The sequence below is a fragment of the Myiozetetes cayanensis genome, unplaced genomic scaffold (assembly GCF_022539395.1).
Source record: "Myiozetetes cayanensis isolate MyiCay16 unplaced genomic scaffold, myiCay2020 scf16, whole genome shotgun sequence".
Lineage (NCBI taxonomy): Eukaryota > Metazoa > Chordata > Aves > Passeriformes > Tyrannidae > Myiozetetes > Myiozetetes cayanensis.
In genome coordinates this window covers 5,115,717-5,133,678 of record NW_026087270.1, presented here as the reverse complement: position 1 = coordinate 5,133,678, position 17,962 = coordinate 5,115,717, and the positions used below count along the sequence as shown (strand labels likewise).

The following is a 17,962-nucleotide window of genomic DNA, read 5'->3' as shown; positions in this document are numbered from 1 at the left end:
CTCCTCCCTCCCGCTCCTCCCTCCGGCTCCTCCCGGGCGGGCGGCGCTCCGGCCCGGGCAGTGTCAGTCACAGCCGCGGCAGCAGCGAGCATGTCCTCCAGTAGGGCCAAGAAAGTGAAGATGGCCACCAAGTCCTGCCCGGAGTGCGACCAGCAGGTGAGGGGCCGCGGGCCGGGCGCGGCGGTCTGGGAAGGGAGGGCGCGGAGAAGCGTCTCGGTGCCGCTGCGGGGCGGATTCTGTGCGAAACAAACAATTGCTGCCTCTTGCGGCTTCCTGCGTGGAATGTGGATTACACACCGCGTCCCTCTTGCAGGGGACCGTGGTATTCACGTTACGGTGGAGCCCTTGGCAGTTCTGTGCGACCGCGGCGTTGTTTGTGTGCCCGTGGTGCTGGGTGGCTGTGGGGCTCGTTGCAAGTACAACGAGCTCGGTGATTTATATAATGCAGCTCGCCCTTTGGGTGCCTGGTGTGCCTGAGGCTGGGCGTTCGGCGGGGCTGTTTTCTCACGGGGCAGTTCGGGAGCACCGAAATGGAGCCCCTTGCTGCGCTGCCTGCCCTGCAGCCCGGGGGTCCCGCTGCGGGTGCCGCAGAATGGAGCTGCTCGCAGCGCTGCCGTGCCGGGAGCTCATCCCCGTTCGCCGGGAGCGATGTGGTGTTAAAAAACACGCCAGCCGGTTCCAGCGGAGCCCCGAACAATAGCCCGGAGCTGCAGCAGCGGCCGAGGGGCTCGGCGGAGGGGCAGAGCCTGTCACATGCAGTCATGGGAACCGCGCTGCTCCCGTTCCACCCTGCACACGGACCGGGACACACTCCTTTAGCAACACTTAAAAAAAAAAATAACCTCATGCCATTTTTCTCTACTTAAAAAAAAAAAAAAAAATAATCGTATTATTGGTTCTGACTTGCATAGTTTTTCCAGTGTTTCTACTCCTGCTGGAACAGTTTGGAGTGCTGAGCTGTGTGTGGGCGTCCTTTCGTGTTTTAACCAGCAGATGAACCACTGCAAATGCTCACGTTAAGCACGTCACTGAAGTGCTATTTCTGAGAAAGAATTGTGTGCCAAGTTCTGGTTATTCAGTTGGTGAAAGGAGAAGTGAAAATGAGTGAGAAGTTATATATGAGAGTAGGGGGTTTTGGTTGGTTTTGTTTGTTTATTTCTTTTTTGTTTTATTTACTAAATGTAGTGAATGTCAAACCAACAATAGAGAGGGCAAATAAGCAAACACTGTAGGCTTTTTAAGCTGATGTGATAGCTTTCACTTTGTTCTGCACTTTAAAACACAGGATATGCATATGTCAGTATAGATTTTGTTTTAGCAACTCTTCTGTGGCTAACTTGGAATTTATGTGCATATATGTCTTGTCCTGCTCACAGGACCTTTTTTTTCACTGCCAAATATTTGAGAGGGAAAAAGAAACTAAACCCTACAGTACAGGTCGCCCTTTGCAGAGTAAGGGGAGGCTTTCATATGATTCTTTAGTGGTTGTGTCCTGTAGTAGTCTTTCTTAAATTTTTCCATAAACTAGGGCCTTGCATTTGATTCTGATTTCTTAAATAGAAGTGGCGATCATGGAGATATAAGACAGCCACAATTATTGAAGTGTAATATTGAGTAAGACCTCTTAGGGCTTAAAACGTTTTTTATTTTAATTTAGATGCTATATCATTGCCAATGATATTTTCACAACCAAAGCACAACCCCATTAAACTAGGGAGCCTGAAGTGTTTACAGTCAATGAGAGAAAATAATTATCACTTCTTAATTTAGTGTCAGGTAAAATTTCTTGTATAAGAAACTTAATTTCTTTTTGGTTAGGAAGATGTTAAACAAAGTAAAATACTGTTTGTAGGACTATGTTGCCTTAATTATGGTGCAGGATGTTATCAAAGTAGATCTTCAAAGGATAACTGACACATTTCAGTGAATAAACCCCTTTCCCACCAATCCCCACCCCGCTAATGGTGCACACACCTACATGCCAAACCTGTAACGTGAGAACAGTATTGTTCTGTTAGATACAGTTAAGTTCGTTGGAAAATACTGGGTCTGTTCCAATTCCCTTGGGTGGTTTTGTCAAAATTTTTTTTAAGCTGAGCCTGGAAACATAATTATTGGAGAGACCCAAGTGTTCAAAAATGGATTTAAATGTAACTTCTGTATCACCTTAAAAATACACACATTATCTGCTAGACTGTGGACTTTAGTACTTTTATACTGACATATGAACAAGGAGACAAGTGTGCATATAAGTCTGCTAAATTCTGAGCTTTAAGGTTCAATAAACCTTTATTGGAATTGGTTTTATTATGTCAGTGTCTCCATAAAGGGAATGAAAAAGTCTCTGGTTGTGTAAAACCTGTGTCAAAAGTCTTACCTGTAAGCTGCTTGTAGAGTGAAATACAGGAGCTGAGATGTGCTGCAGAAAGCCAAATAATTTTTATTCTGAGTAGCAGTTAAGTTCCTCTTTACAAATTCATGTACTATTTTGGCAGTGTCTTTCCTAGCCGGTGGAACACTGGGGCTTGGTTCTTGTCCATCTCTGGTTACTTTGGGCAGACAGTCGTGGTTCTGTGCTCCTGTTTGTTTCAGCGGACACTGACAAACTTGTAGTGACCTGTCTTAAAGAATTACACTGGAGAAAGTCCCTCCTGCTTTTTCTCCCCCACTGTCATGCTTCAACATGACTCGACTTTCATGTGTGTTGTTTTAATCTCTTCCAGATCTCTGTTTAAACTTGCTTTGATTTGTGTTTTCAGTCTTAAACCTAATCAAAGCAACATGGTGTATTCCTTACTACTTTTTAAAAGATCTCCAAAGATCTTGGCATTAAGGTAATGAGTGTAATTTATCAGTGTGGCTTTTTAAAAAAATTGCTCTGAGTAAGATTTTTTTTTTCATTTTTTCATATTAAATGTGGCATTTCTTGTTTTACATTGTCATATTCTGGGGGAACACACTGCTCCTGTCTGCTCAGCTGATCAGGAAAAGCCCTGTATTCTCTCAAACTCTTGGGCCTGCAGTCGGTTTTTGACTGGCTTTGGTGGGTTATTTGCATTTTGAATTAACAAGGTCCTTCTGTGGCCACCCGGCCTTGTCTCCAGCTCTGGAGCAGAGTGTGGTACAAATGCATCTGTTTTGCTTCGGGCTCTATTGTGCCTCCTGTTTAAAGCTGCTCCTGCTCTCTAAAGGAGCTGTTTTCAAATGCTTCTGAAAGTGAATGTATTCTGAATACACTGATGGTTTTAACTGATAAATATTTTTTAAAAATAAATAGAGGAAGCACAACTGGAAATGTCTGACTGATTTGACTGGTGATATTTGAGAGCTCTGAAGAGAAATTGTATTTCTATTTTAATTCAGCCTTCCTTTAATGCTCTCCACTTTCCCCCACCCCCTTCCTGCCAGCCTGGGGAAAAGCAGTGCAAAGCAATCACAACAGCTGTGCGTTTCCAGCTTGGTTTTGAACAACTGCATAAAGAAAAGGCTTGCTGAGTGATTCACAGCATATTCTGGTTTTATTATGTTTAAATACAATTGTATAATAGTACAGGCCATAGTTTGCAGTACTGATTGAATTGGAAGAGTTATCTCTGCCAAATGTGAGTTACTGGTGTGTTTGTTTCTTCATCGGGCAGGAATTTTGTCGTAATTCGACACTATCTGAAATATTTGTCTTTTGTTTTCCCAGGTTCCTGTTGCATGTAAATCATGTCCCTGTGGCTACATATTTATTAGTCGAAAACTCTTGCATGCTAAACGTTCTGAGAGATCACCACCCATCACAGGTAATACTGACAGAGGGGCAGGAAGGGGGCAACAGTTCTTTCCCCTTATTTATTGGAGGCAAAGGATCAATTATTTTACTTCTCTGGATAAATTAACTATTGTCAATTCACTTTCCCTTGATTTTGAGCATGGTAGACTTTGAATATGTTGATTTTGCTTGAATTTTGAGTAGGGGGGCAAAGCTGGTGTTTTCATCTTACTTCCTTTGCACTTGTGATGTTGGCATTTTCTCTGTGTATGTTCTAGCTGTGCACATTGGTGTCTATGCAAAAAACCTCATTATAGGAAGCTTTGTGTTAATCTTATTTCGAAGCTAAGTGTCTAGAAGTGCCAGAAGGATCTGATTTCAGAGTATGTGCTGATTGAAGCTTGGTGTTCTGAAAGTAAAAAATAAAATTGATTATAACGTTTAATCTCGTTTCTCTTAGTCTCGCTTCTCTCTCCATGGGTTGAATTGAAAAATAGTGTATTTTTTGTGTCCAACTTGTGTGTCAAGTGGATACAGTAATCAGTCAGTTGAATGTGCATTCTGGCATGAATAACATTCTTCTTCTGATCTTCTGATAATTTTTGTCACTTCCTCCAGTCCTAGTAAGAATGAGTGAGAACAAGAACCTGCCAGGAAAGATGTACATTAAAAAAAAAACAAACACCAAAAAAACCCCCAACAGCATATCTGATCTAGAATGTCTGCTTTTTAAAATTATCTACCAGACCTACAAAATGGAAGTTAAGCAGTTGATGTTTTGTATCCCTGTTTTGAAGGATCTTGTAGCAATCAGATGATATCGTGTTGATAACTTAACTTGCAAGGTGGAGGAGGTTGAGAAATGTCTGTGGTAGGTTGGAAGTGTTGGAAGTTTTCTTTCCTTTTCCTCAGTTGTTGATGAAGTAGTTACCAAGTGAGGCTGAAGGCTGCAATCTGGTGGTGTAATTCAGCTTTGGACATAGGAAATGCACCGGGGAGACAAAGTGAATATTTACTGAGGGGCCATCCTGTAGGAAAGAGCTCTGGAAAGCACTTTTTACTGTGAGGGTGACCAAGCAGTGACCCAGGTTACCCGGAGGGGTTGTGGAGTCTCCAGCCTTGGAGATACTCAAAAACCTTCTGGACAGGGTCCTGGCCAACTGGTTCTTGGTGGCCCTGCTTGAGCAGAGGAGAGGTTGGTGTCCAGAGCGTCCCTGGATTCTTGAACCTGTTGGTGACACTGTGAAATACAGGTTATGTGACACTGTGAAATACATAAGGTTTGGTATTAACATTAGTGACAAGTTACACTGCTGTCCAGTTTGTGCCCTGAGCCTGTACAAGATGAGTGGGACAACTGCAGCAAGAGAAAATCAGTTCCCCAGGAAGATACAGTAAGAGACTGTCTGTGTCTATATTGTGCTCATAAGGTACCTACCACTTCTTTTAGGAAATGTTTCAGTATTTCCAGCAATACAGCTGCTGCAGAATGGTGCTGCAGCCTTGCAGACGTGCTGCTAATCCATGTTCAGGAGTGTGCTGTGGTCTCTGTACTATTTTGGGTACCCAAGCTCATTAATTCATACTTAACCTCCAGGTGAAACTCATGTAAATACACTTTTTTTGTTGTTGTTTTTTTGTTTTTACTTTGGTGTGTAGGAAAACAATACCCCTGTCCCAACCTTGTCATAGGCTACATTTGTTGGGACACCTACACTGTGTTTAATGGCATTTACTGACGGCATCGTTGACTCAGCCTTTGATTTGTCTGAGCAGCAGGAATGATTTCATTGCTACTGTCAAAAGAAGCTCAAGTGTTGTGGTGTTTGCCTGTATGATAAACCTTTCTCTTTTGCTAGAGGAAACAAATGCAGTGGGGCTGTCTTGGTGGCTGTGGTGTGTACAGTTTGTGTTTCCATCTTGTTTGGGAAACTGAGCTTTTCGTGTGCTAGCAAATGTCTCGTGTTACAAAATGCATTTGAAGCAATTGAAGGCTTGATCCTTGTAATCAAGAGGTGAAGTGTCATTCTGGATCTGAGCTCTTCATTTCTGCGTGGATGCAATGTGCAGGCATAGACATCTAACCACTTTAAGGAAAAAAGATGGGGTAAGCACTAGGAATAAATTAAGAACAGAGATGAAAAGAACCCTGGATGATTCCATTTCTATTCCTTTGCACAGAAAACAAGAGTGAGGCCAAAAGGAGGAGGACAGAGAGAGTTAAGCGAGAGAAGATAAATTCTGCAGTAAATAAAGACTTAGAAAACCGAAAAAGATCCAGGTCTAACAGCCATTCAGATCACAGCAGAAGAGGAAGAGGAAGACCTAAAAGTGCCTCAGCAAAAAAGCACGAGGAAGAAAGAGGTATGAGAACTGGAGAAATATGTTCACTGGGTTTTCTATTTGTATGAAGACTTTTTGTTAATCAATAAACCATTTAACTAGACTAGTTCAGCCAATACCTGGTATCTTAATGTAGGGTAGGGACTGTTTCACATCTATAGAGGCCTCTAGTTTTATGTTTCAGTGTCTGATGAAACAAACCACAAAGATCTAAATCTGTATTTTTAGCCACTGTGTCAAGTTTCAACATGTAGCTTGAAAGCCATTGGACTGAAGTGCTAGGTAGGTTTTTCGTTTTGATTTGGTTTTTATTAAGGTGCTACTGCATTATATCACAAGGACAAGCAATATAATGATGTCTGTTGTCAGAGAGGGATTAGAAGGACTGGACTGCTTAAAAAGTGTTTTGAAAACTTCAGGAAGGCCTGAAAGTAAAAAGGGCATCATTACTATGACCTGAATTTTGGTTCCATGTTTCTAGAGTAACACTCTAGAGGAAAAAATGCCTCCGTGATTACTAAGGTTCCTTGGTAACCTGCTGAGTTTAGTCTTTATACAGCAAAGAGACTGTTACAAGCCCCTCAACAATGTAACCATCACTGAAAATTTCTGTTGTTTTAAGAGCCCGTTGACACTTCATTTGCTATCTGTGTTTTTGGAGATAGTAATTTTGGGCCTGAATTACGAATCTAAAACTTAGCATGGACTTAAAAATGTTGGAAGGCAGGTAAGAGGAAAGTAAGACTTCATACAAATATTCAGAAGATATTGTTCTTAAAATTCCTGAACCCTTCAAGCCTATCTTGTGCTATAACTCAGAAATGCATTTATTTTTTCCTTTCCAACTTGTTTGTTAACCAAAAAAAGGGTGCTAATCCATGCTGCAAATTCCTTTAATTCCTTTTCAAAACCAATTTTGACATCTTTGCTGTTTAATTTAAATCTTCTTTCTTAATGTTTCTTTCATGTAAAAAACAAGTATAAATTGGGATTTGGTGGAGTTTTTTAGTGCTGTGGATGTGGAAGGAGGAGGTGGAATTTGATTTCTGTATTTTTTTCTGGGTGGCAATTGTTTTGCTATAATAGGAATACACTGGTAATATCTAATCTCTTCACTGTTTTGTGTGGCTTATTGATGTATGTAGCTTCCCTATTTGTTATTGACCCAAGTTAGACTTTGTCAAGCAGCTTTAGGATCCTTTCTAGGCATTTTAACTGCTGGTCTAGTTCACAAACAGCTTTGGTTTTAAAATTCCAGCAAGCTGCTTGGGTTGCCCTATAAAAGTAAATCTTCTTTTCTGTCCCCTGAAAAAGAGGAAAGCAGTCAAAGGAGAAGATCCATTCTTTTAAGGCATGTTTTATAGTCTCCAAAGAGCAAGAACCTGACAGCATGAGGGATATTTAGAGACCACGTTTTCCTAATCAGAACTAGGCTGAGTGTTTCCAACCTCCTGCTGCATCCTGCAAAGTACAGTATGGCAGTGCTTAGAGGCAGAAAACTGGAGACAGAGATGCAGTGAGATTTTTGCATCAGAGTGTGTGTCTGTGGTGTGCCTTTTTCTTGGTGTGTTTTTTAAAGTTGAATCACCCTTGGTAAGATTACCTTCATCTTTTCCTGCTCTTGCCACCCCCTTTACTTGATCTTGTGGCCACTGCTGCAGTGTCTTGCTCCCCCTCTTCTGCAGAGCTGGTACAGAGCCTGGGTTCACACCCATTTGTCATTATCTTTGCACCAGGACAGCTCATGTTATTGCTCAGGAGTAAGTAGGCTTAGAATATTTTCTTACTTCTGACTTATTTCTAGTTATGTCAGACTGTAATGTGTCACTGTGGTGATTTTGGGGCCGATTAAAAAAAAAAAAGTGATATATATGGCTGTCATGGCTATAAAAATAAATTAAACACTGAACTCATCATTTTGTAAGTAATGACTATAAATCAAGTTAACATTGACCTCTCTCTTTTCAAGTCTCTTAGAAAATTGATCTAACTACTGTGTGTGAAGTAATTAGTGGGAATTTTAGAAATAATCTTCCTTTACCAAACCTGCTGCTTAATAGTGTTGTTTGTGTATATTAAGCAACTGTTTATGTCTATTAACCAACTTGCTACAGTTAAGGTGATTGTTGTGTGACTGATTGCTAGTCCTGGTATCAGTCTGTGTAGTGGTGAAAGTCAGCTCTGGAGTGAAAGGTGTCAGCTTGGTGTTAGACTTTAAGTATCTTATTTCCTTGCCTGTTGTTTGTTTCTGTGATATTTTGGGTACACATTGCTTGCCATTAGAGATGGTGCTGTCCTTCTTTCACCCCAAATATTTGAAAAGACTACTTGCATAGGTGTTAAATATTTGGTGCCTCTTGGGCTTCTGCAATGCCTAATGCATTGGTAGATGGAAGAAGAGGAGGACAGAAAACACCTCAGTTATAATAGCATGGAAGAGCAGGTCATTTGTCCACTTGAAGACCACCCAGCTATGAAAATTGTCTTCCTCAAGATCCCCATGGCATTTGTAGCTTTGCTTCTTTGCTTGCCATGCTCTTTCCATACACAGTGTGCTTGTTTCCAGTTATGTCCTTGCCTTTGACTGGTTCTTTTGTGTCCTTTGTGACTGGTTCACATTAGAGCACAGAGCTGAAGGATTCAGCAGCAATTAAGAACAGAAGAAGCAAAAAGGCTTTTTTAAAATAAGCTATTTTTCCTGCAGATTTAGCAAGAAGGAATGGAGGGGGAGGAAAGGGGAAGCTGATGTAGATTGAGGGGATATGGCGGAGTGCTGGGACCCAGAAAATAGTCCTGTCTCGTGTTCCAGAGCCATTTGATGACCCTGGAAAATAGGAACTTCTCTCTGCAGTCTTAGCTTGTCAGAGTTATCACTTGATTTCTTTGTCAGAAATGGTACAATATATTTTGGAAATAGAAACACTTCGTAATAACTTGACTCTTGATATTGTTGCTGTGGTGGTGTGTTCTTTGTTTCGCTGTGTGGGACTGACACACAGCCAGACCTGTTCCCAGGCTGCCTTGTTATCTGGGTACCAACCCTGACTGTATTAAAACAAACAAAACCCTTGTGTGCTGGAGGAAGTGGTGTTGCTTATTCTGAAAGAGGTTACCAGCAAATAAGACTCAGTAAAAGTGGTCTGTAGAATTGCTAAAGCATACTTGTTACTTAACAAGGGATGAATCTTTATAAAGATATTTCAGTATCCTGATAAAACTTGAGCTGAAGTAAATATTTTTGGCCCAAATTTTCTTTCTCCAGTGTTTTCCAGCTGTGTTACTCACACATTTGCTGCCCAGTGTGCACATTTGAAGTAACTTCCTATCTTGAGTAGTGAATCCTTGCAAAATTTGTGAGGGGGAGGCTCCCTATTTGATTTGTGCATATTCAGTTTTAAGGGCTGCAGGTATAAGGGGTTGCAGGAGATTTGGGGATGCAAGAGACGTGCTCCAGAAAGACAGACTATTTTCGCCTCGATAACCTCTTAGTTGTACAGCAAAAAACTTATTATTTAATGTCTTACTGTCTATCAGAAGCACAGTGCCATTTTTGTCTTTTGCTCATAATAGAGAAATGAGTCAAATCTATTCTCAGACGAGACTGAAGTGGAAAGGTTTAACCGTGTCTGCAGAAGCCACGGTGTCCCATGAGCAGCCTGGGGTAAAATGTCGTGCTGGTGCAGACTCTGCACTTGCTACTGCTGAGAACTGGAGCTGTCCTGAGAATGTGGGAAGTTTGCAAACCTTAATCCCTGATACTCTTAGATATTAAGATTTCTGTGAGATGAAGTCTCTCAGAACAAACCTGTCCTGTGAGGACAGGGGGGAAGGGCGACTAAAATTTAAAACGTCCAAAATCTGTTAACAGTAGCCCAGGGGTGGTGGTGGTGGAGTATTTTTCATTTTGCCAGGTGCCCATATATTTAAGTGGTGGCTGGATTTGGATCAGGAAGCATGAAAGAAGGGGTGGGGTTTAGATATGAAAATACAAAAGGTTAATGTGGAATAACCAGTGTGTGCAGTGTCTGTGCTCGGAACAACTCCCAGCATTGTTAATTTTTAAATGGTGAGAGGGAGGAAGTGGAGCAACCCAGACAGAGTGTACATACAGGGACTGATTTACCTTAAACTACAAGGCAGGACTTGCACTGAAACTCAGTTTCTAACTCATTTCAGACTCAATACTCTAGAGGATATTGTCTTGCATAGCCAGGGAACCAACAGACAGCTTGTTTCTGCTGTTTCTGTATCAGTATTAAATCAGAACATGGTGGTAAAGGATTTTCAGCTTTCCTACTTAGTTTTTTAATGCAAGCATTTGATTTCACAGGGAAGGCAGTCTGTTGGAATTCTGTCCATAGCTGTAACACAAATGTGAAACCAAATCTAAAAATATTGTTATGAATGTGAACGCGTTGAGGGGTGACCGGGTGAGTAGGTGGAGAAAGGAGATGCTGGGATCTTTTGTCCACCTGGTGCTTTCCATTATTTTCCAGTGCTGCCTTGTCTTTCACTCTCTCCCATGCTAGTCCAGGTGCCTTGCTGGAACATTTGCCACATGTTTGACTGTGTTAGTGAGACAGAGGGCTCTGTCAGGTGAGCTTTGTGTCATGGTTGTAAATTAGTACAGGCCACTGTGGAACCTGGGCTAGAGATGGAGTTCCACAGCTGGGCACCGACCTTAAAGCTCTGAATGCATTTCTCTCTTCTTTGTATCCACAAGCCTGGTCTTCTGCTGACAAAACTGTTTCTTTGTTGGCTTTATTTTCTTAATGATTTGTGTCATCTACCTGTGGCTGGATAAACTGGGATATAAATACTAGTGATGTGGAGTGGGTGATATTTATGAAAGTGATATTTCTGAAATTGTATTACTTGACAAGATTTTGTGGTGTGACTCAGTTTACTTGAGCACTGCGGTGTGGAAACTTTTGATGGCTTCCTGTTGTGTGTCTGTAGCATTGAAACAAGCCAACATCAGCAGAGGGGGCTCACAGGCTGTCCTTTGCTCAGGGAGGTGTTAGCCTTGTTCTCCAGCTGAGATAGGACAGAAAGGATGCAATGCAGAAAGTCCAGAAGTGTTCATGATGATAAATTGGGAGCCTGACTTCTGCCAAGTATCTGCTCTTTGGTCTTTGATATTCTAATTAAACTCTTGGGTTGCTTTCACTTATATGGGAAGTAGGGAAATAAATGTTGTGTTTAATGAGTATATTGTAAAATAACCTTGTTTTCTAGGATGTGAGGTGTTTATGTAAAATTAAAAAAACAAACCAGCAGAACCAAAACCACTGAAGGAACACTTGAATACTTGTTTATCGTTATATTAACGACTCATTCTTTTGTCATGGTTTAAGAACAGAAATTCAGTCATGCTTTTGGATGACTAATTCTGTGGCTCTTCCAGCACCTTTGTGTGCCTCCATTGCTTCCTCCTCTTTCTCAACCCCTCGTGCACAGGAGTTGATTGTCTGACTTCAATTCCACTACTTCACTCCACATAATTTATTAACTTCTGTGTAACTTGCATTAACTTGGAATAATGGAAAAAACTTCTAATAGTGACTTTTTTTTCTTCTACAGAGAAACAAGAAAAAGAAGTTGACATGTATGCTAACCTTTCAGATGAAAAGGCCTTCGTATTTTCGGTGGCCTTGGCGGAAATAAACAGAAAAATTATCAATCAAAGACTTATTCTGTGACTTTTAAGCACAGTGTGGTGCAGTTTATGCAGGATGGCTGGCAGATGGCCAAGGTGTCATGGACTCTCGGGAAGTGCGTTGTCTACACCAACAAGGACCATAGTATTTCCTGTTAAAATTCTGCTGCTTTTCTTGGAAATCGAATTCTGTCTCTACCAGAAAGAAAGTGTTCACAACGCTGTGCTGTGAGAAATCAGGAAGCAGATATGTTTTACGCCTTGAAGACAATTGTTAGACAAATGCACAGAGAGACTGCACCTATTCCAGAGCACTTCTCTTGAATTTGCTGCCAGAAATGCAATATTTTAAATATTTTCAGAAATAAATGATTTTCCTTTAAAATTATATATTTCAGATTTTTCAGCTATATTGCAGTTTACGTATGTACAGTTCGCATAACTTTTTAATAAATTGATATTCCAAGATTTTATTGAACTGGGAATTAAGTATGTTTGTGATACTCAGGGTGTGTTGGTTTTTATCCTCTTAAAAGTCTGGTATTCATCCTAGATATGACTTGAGACTTACATTTTTTTAATAGGTGTGATGTAAATCTGATAGGAAGAAAACTAAAGTGGTTTAATTTGGGGGGAGAGGGCATTTTGTTAGTGTCATATTGTGTATGAATTAGCTCTAGAAAATCATTCCCTGATACATAGAGTTGTTTTTTACAAGTCATATATACTTTCTGGGGTCAGGCTCCTGAAGTTTAAGAGCTAAGCACTTGTTTTGTAACAACTGTTTGCTGGTCTCTGCCTTGCCCAGCTGGTAAGTTCTTCTGCCATACTCTTTCTTGGGCCATTATTTCCTGGAGAGGGAGACAAGCAGGCATCAGGGATGTGGATCTGCAGTTAGCATCTTACTGCCATTGCCAAAACATGAGGATATGGTAGTTCGATTTACTGTCAGTAGCTCTCTTTGCCTGCCTTTTAAAAGCGTAATTCTTCTCACTGTTGTGTTTGGACTGTTGACTGTAAACACCAAAGCAAAAGTCTACCTGAGCTGTTTTGGGGGAAATAGGTTTGGGGAAGACATTCAACACAGTGGTCTTTGTTCAAGTGATATTGTACAACAGGAGCCAAAACTCTTCCTTTAGTAACTACAGGGGGGTTTTGTGTCACCAAGAAAAATACCCCAAAACCTCAAGCCGTGTAAAATCCTGTGGAAGGAGGTGTAGGAGGTAATTACATTCATAAAAATCTGATACACTGGGGTTTTGCCACCTTTCATTCGCCCTTTTCTGAGAAGGGGAATGCAGCTAAATGTTTTTTAATTAAGTATTACTCATACTCTTCAGCATCCCATTACTTCAATGGTGGGAATTGCCTGATGAGGTTCTGCTGCAGAACTGAGCTCTGGGTGGAAGCCAAGATTTTTTTAAAAGCCAGACTATCAAATACTGACTGTCTGTTAGTTATTGGTTAAAAGAAGGAACCGTGGTAGTTTCAAGTGAAGTCAGAAGGAACTGATCAGATGCAAACTTTGTAGGCAAAAGCAGGAAACATGGAAAGTGATTTTTAATTCTTAACTCCTAAGGAATAATTGGGATCCTGTTTAGCACTGGATGAGAAGGTGGGTGTGGAAATGAACTTAAACCAATAATAAACATTTGTCTTCCAGTAAATGAGAAATTGTGATCACAAGACCTACTTCCCTACATCATGTAGACTTCTGCTTTCCAGAGCCCCAGCCTGTCACAGAGACCAGGAGTAAAGACAGATGAGTAACTCTTAAGGATAGAGGTTATGTTTGCATGGTAAGTTGTTAAACTCAGAACGACAAAAGGAAAGTTCTGACTTTGAAAACTGAAAGATATGATCAGGCTGGTGTTGCTCCTGTTGCTAGAACAAGATTTGCTGTGATAAGAAGGGACAAAGGAAACTGCCAAGGCAGTTTGTTGGGTGCTCTGACCTTTCCTACCTGTTCTGCTTCTTTCTGCTCTTCCACGTGGAGTTAAAGTTACTGTCAGAGGCCTGAAGTTAATATTGCTAGATGTGACAAAATTTAACTTACAATTTTTACATTTAGGTTGGTGCCTTCTCTAATAAGTGCTGAAAAATATGTTCATACCTCTCTGAAGTGCAAAGCTGTATTTTCTCCTTCATTGCTGGTGGCTCTCTGGAAAAAAATGTTTGAGTTCTGTTTTTTTGTTTCTTCCCTTTGTCTTCCCCAGGTCTCTGCCCTCAGCTTTTCTCCACATGTTGTCATACTTCTTTTCTTCCCCTGCTAGCTTCCAGTTTCTTTGAGAAAGCTGTGATGGAAGCAAGTGGCCTTGAAAATATCCTAGGGATAGTGGTTCTTTGCCAATGGATATGGCAAAGCAAGAGACCAGACCTTCTCTTCCCACTAACCAGAAGCAAGCCATTCTTTTTATATAGACAGGACATTTCAGCATCTTCCCAAAGCCCTGGTAACTGTGGCATGCCAAGACAGATTTCTTGGAACACATTCAGTGACTGAACTGGAAAGTCTCTGCATTGTACAGAAGAGGCATCAACATGATGGCATCTCAGGAGCTCTCTCTTTGTGTGTTAGAAACGATCCACGGATGAAACACTGCAGCAAATCATTGTAGATTATAATTGTAAATTGTATTTACTCTGTCTATGAGACTAAAATAAAGCCAGTGACAGCTAAGTGATGAAAGAGAAAAATTCTATGTACTGCAGCTCTAACTTTGAAACTGCACAGTTTCTGAGAAGCAGGAATAAATATGGTAACACTTCAGGAAGTTGCTTACACAAAACTTATTTTGTGACTCTAGTTTCAGATTTTAGGCCCTGCCTATGACTGTCTTTGTGGTTCAGGCTGACTCCATTTGTTTCACTGCATTTTTTGTAGCGTGCAACCTCAGACAGAAACAGTCTTCTTTCAGAAAAAGCAAATCAGACTGCTGTTTTTTATGACCAAAGAAGAACAAGTAAAATACCAGTCCAGCTCTGTACATGTTGACTTGCCTGACTGAGTAAACTTCCTGTTAAGAACTGAATAGTTTATGATTGTACTGGAGAACTGCCTGTTTGCAAACCACCATTCAGCAAGAAATCTGCTTCCATTTATTTTTCTTAAGAGCTATGCTTGCCAGTGTTTATAGCTTTCTGTAACAGCATGTCTGACCATCAAGTGAGTTCACAGTTCAGGTTTTGGCTTGAGATTTCTTTGCATTTCCTCTATTCTGCTACTAGATGGCAGCCTTATTCTAAACAGTTCACTGTTTATTCAGGCATTCTTACTGTGGAGTCTGGGAAGAGTCTATTCAGTTTTCGGTGCAAGTACCCTGAAAGATCACTTTGCTTTGGAGCATCACTCATATCTAACGTGAAAATTTAAAATCCTGCTGAGGGTTGTTACTGGCTCTCTGCACTGAAACATTACTCCCCAAGTGTGGGATGTCAGCTCTTGAGCTGTGAGAATTGGTAAAGGTGAATAATTAGTCGGGACCAAAGAATTCAGAACTTTCAGTTGGCAGTTAAATAAAAAATGATTCAAGGAAACTCTTCACCTCCCCTGGAAGTCCCATGTATTTAAGTTTTCTTTGGTCAAATTTTACAAACATCTCTGATTTTCCTGTTATTTTTGTTCTAATACGGTTGATTAAAGCAAGTTGAAAATGGGACAAAGTATTGGGGAATACTTTGCAGATTATCATCATCATCATCATCCTGTGTTTGGGCAGGATTTATGGAGAGAGACAGACTAGAAATGAGGTATTGGCTTTGAAAATCAGTTCCCAAACATGGTCTATGGGTTGATTTTACTTAGTGCTTTAATTTTTGTTTTGTTTTGTTTTTCTGGGTTTTTTTATAGTGAAACAATGACCCTATAGGCTACTCCCAGCACTGTGTCTGTTGCTTGTCTCTTGGACTGTACTATCAAGGATGCTCATTATGTCACTGCCTATCAGGATGTGGTGCTTGACTGCCGTTCTGATAACCTCTAAAGTATTGACAACCTGTGATTAAACATTGTAACCAGCACGCTGTTAAACCCCTGCTCAGCTTAGGCCTTTGTGAGCTGCGGATCGTGGGAAGGATCCCTCTGCACCACGAACCGGGGCAGGGGTGCTGCCATCTCCGGGTGCCTCTGTGCAAGTGATTTGTTTGGATCAGCAGGACGTGTTTCGAGCAAATCTCACAGTAGCCTGTGCTCCCAGTGCTTTTGTTTGCATCGTGGAGTGGTCGTGGGAGGCAGGATTTAGATTGATTTCACAGGACACTGACCTGGAAGATGTCTTCAGCTGTTAGGGACTGCCTGTTCTGCAGGACCAGGGCTGGAGCAGGTGTTGGGCTCTCAGTGCCAACTGTTTGACTCCACAGATTTTGCCTGGTGCCTTCTTGCTTATTAAGGAAATACAGCAGACCCAATGGAAACAAGTTTAACCAACACTTTCAGGTGAGTCTGAAAGCAATTTATCCTTCAAGGTATTGACAATGCCACTGTTTTGTCATAGGCTTCTTACTTTTTTATTTCACTGTGGATTCTGGCAAATAACCCCTAGCAAATGCAACTGAAGCATTTCAAGGTGTTGCTTTCTCCAGTTACTTACCTATCCTTTTTGGAGGTTGCTACTGTATGTAGCAGTGGTGGTAGGACAGCTCTAATAAATAATAGAATAAATGGGTTTTTTCTTCTTTTTTTAGGCTGTCACTTTCAAAGCTCACACAATTCTGTCTGACTGCCCCAAAGTTATATCTGATTTGTCTTGTGAGAGGAAGATGATCAATTTTGTTGCATTGTGGCAGGTCAGACACTGCAAAAATACACTGTGATTTCAGTAGATACTGTGAGTTCGAAATGAACTGAAAATATCTGTGAATCAATGTACTAAAGCGTTTGGTTCATTTTTTTTCTTGCTCTTATTCTGAAGAGGGTTACTCATAACTGGCAGCTGTTGATTGGGATGCACAATCGAAGTAAAAAGCAAGGCGTTGATTGGGCAGGAGGCAGTGGAACCGGATAAATCTGTATTTTCTTTTTTCTGCAGAAGAAAACCTAAACCTGCTTTCATCAAAGTTGTTTAGTTACAAGCTCAGAACATGGTTCTCATGAATTGTTTGGTGTCATCATGCAGCATATCCCCAGGAAAAAGTCAGGAACTCCTTCCTTGACCTCCCTTTACCCACGTAAGGTGCTTTTCTTGGTGCTTCTTGACTTTGTACCTGAACTCTGTCTTATAAAAGTTTATGCCTTTGGTCTCCTGTTATGTATTATTTCTCTCAATCTCAACTCAGTCTTAAATTTTGTTGTAAGTGTTAAGGAATAAATACTGTATTTAATCCTAGACAGTATTGAAGACCATAAAATGCTGTTAAGAACAGTGAATGTTCCAGATACCTGGAGTACAAATATTAATAGTCTGGCAGTTCTCCAAGTTTCAGTTTTGTCTTGGAATGTACAGCTTTTGAATATTTTATGGAAAATACCTTGCTAATAAAGACAAATGTTCAGACTGAGGTCAGAGTTGCTTTATTTGGAGAAGCTGTGGAGCACCAGGTGTGTCTGTGTGTGTGTGGAGGTGCCTGTGTGTGGGGTGTGTGGCTGCAGTGTCTGTGTAGCTGCTTTGGGTCCCAGCTCCTGGTTCTCAGCAACAGCAAAGGTGTTTTGTCAGGGTCAGTGAACTCCCTGGAGCAAGAAGTGAATCAGGAATTCTGGTTTGCAGTAAAATGAATAAATTATATGATTTTACTGGCACTCCACAGCAGTCTGGAGTGTATTTAAAAGTAGTGTGTATTGATGGGGTTGACTGCTTTGGCAGATAAAAAGTTCTGAGGTGTTAAAGGACATTTTTAAGTAATGGCATAGAGTTTATTAACAGCATAGTTGATGAATCTTTAGATCTAGAGTTGTCACAACATGCATAAGAGTGCACTGGGTATTAAATCTGTCTGCTGAGACCACACAGAGTGTCCTGAGGGTAGTACAGGTTTTGTCTTGAACACAGGACAGAGTCAGAGGAAAGGCACGAGCGTAAGAAACTCTTGCAAAGAACAGCTGTTTGTTTTGTATGAGCCTGTCAGCTGGGGACTGCCTGAAAACTGAAATGCTGGTGTGTAACCTCAGAGAAATGAGGTTAGAAATGTGAGGCTCAATTTGTTTAAGTTGACCAGGGAACCAGTGTTACTGTAGGCTGAGGCTTAAGGTATAATTGGCTTTTACTGTA

General features: G+C 41.0%; 1 protein-coding gene across 1 annotated transcript; it reads left to right on the top strand.

The window, feature by feature from the left end:
- Positions 1 to 17,255, top strand: CUNH16orf87 (chromosome unknown C16orf87 homolog). Its single transcript, XM_050311360.1, has 4 exons — positions 1 to 156; positions 3,692 to 3,788; positions 5,939 to 6,121; positions 11,684 to 17,255. Exons 1-4 carry the CDS (start codon positions 91 to 93, stop codon positions 11,800 to 11,802), a joined length of 465 nt encoding a protein of 154 aa, XP_050167317.1. The 5' UTR covers positions 1 to 90; the 3' UTR covers positions 11,803 to 17,255.
- Positions 17,256 to 17,962: the final 707 nt, after the last annotated feature.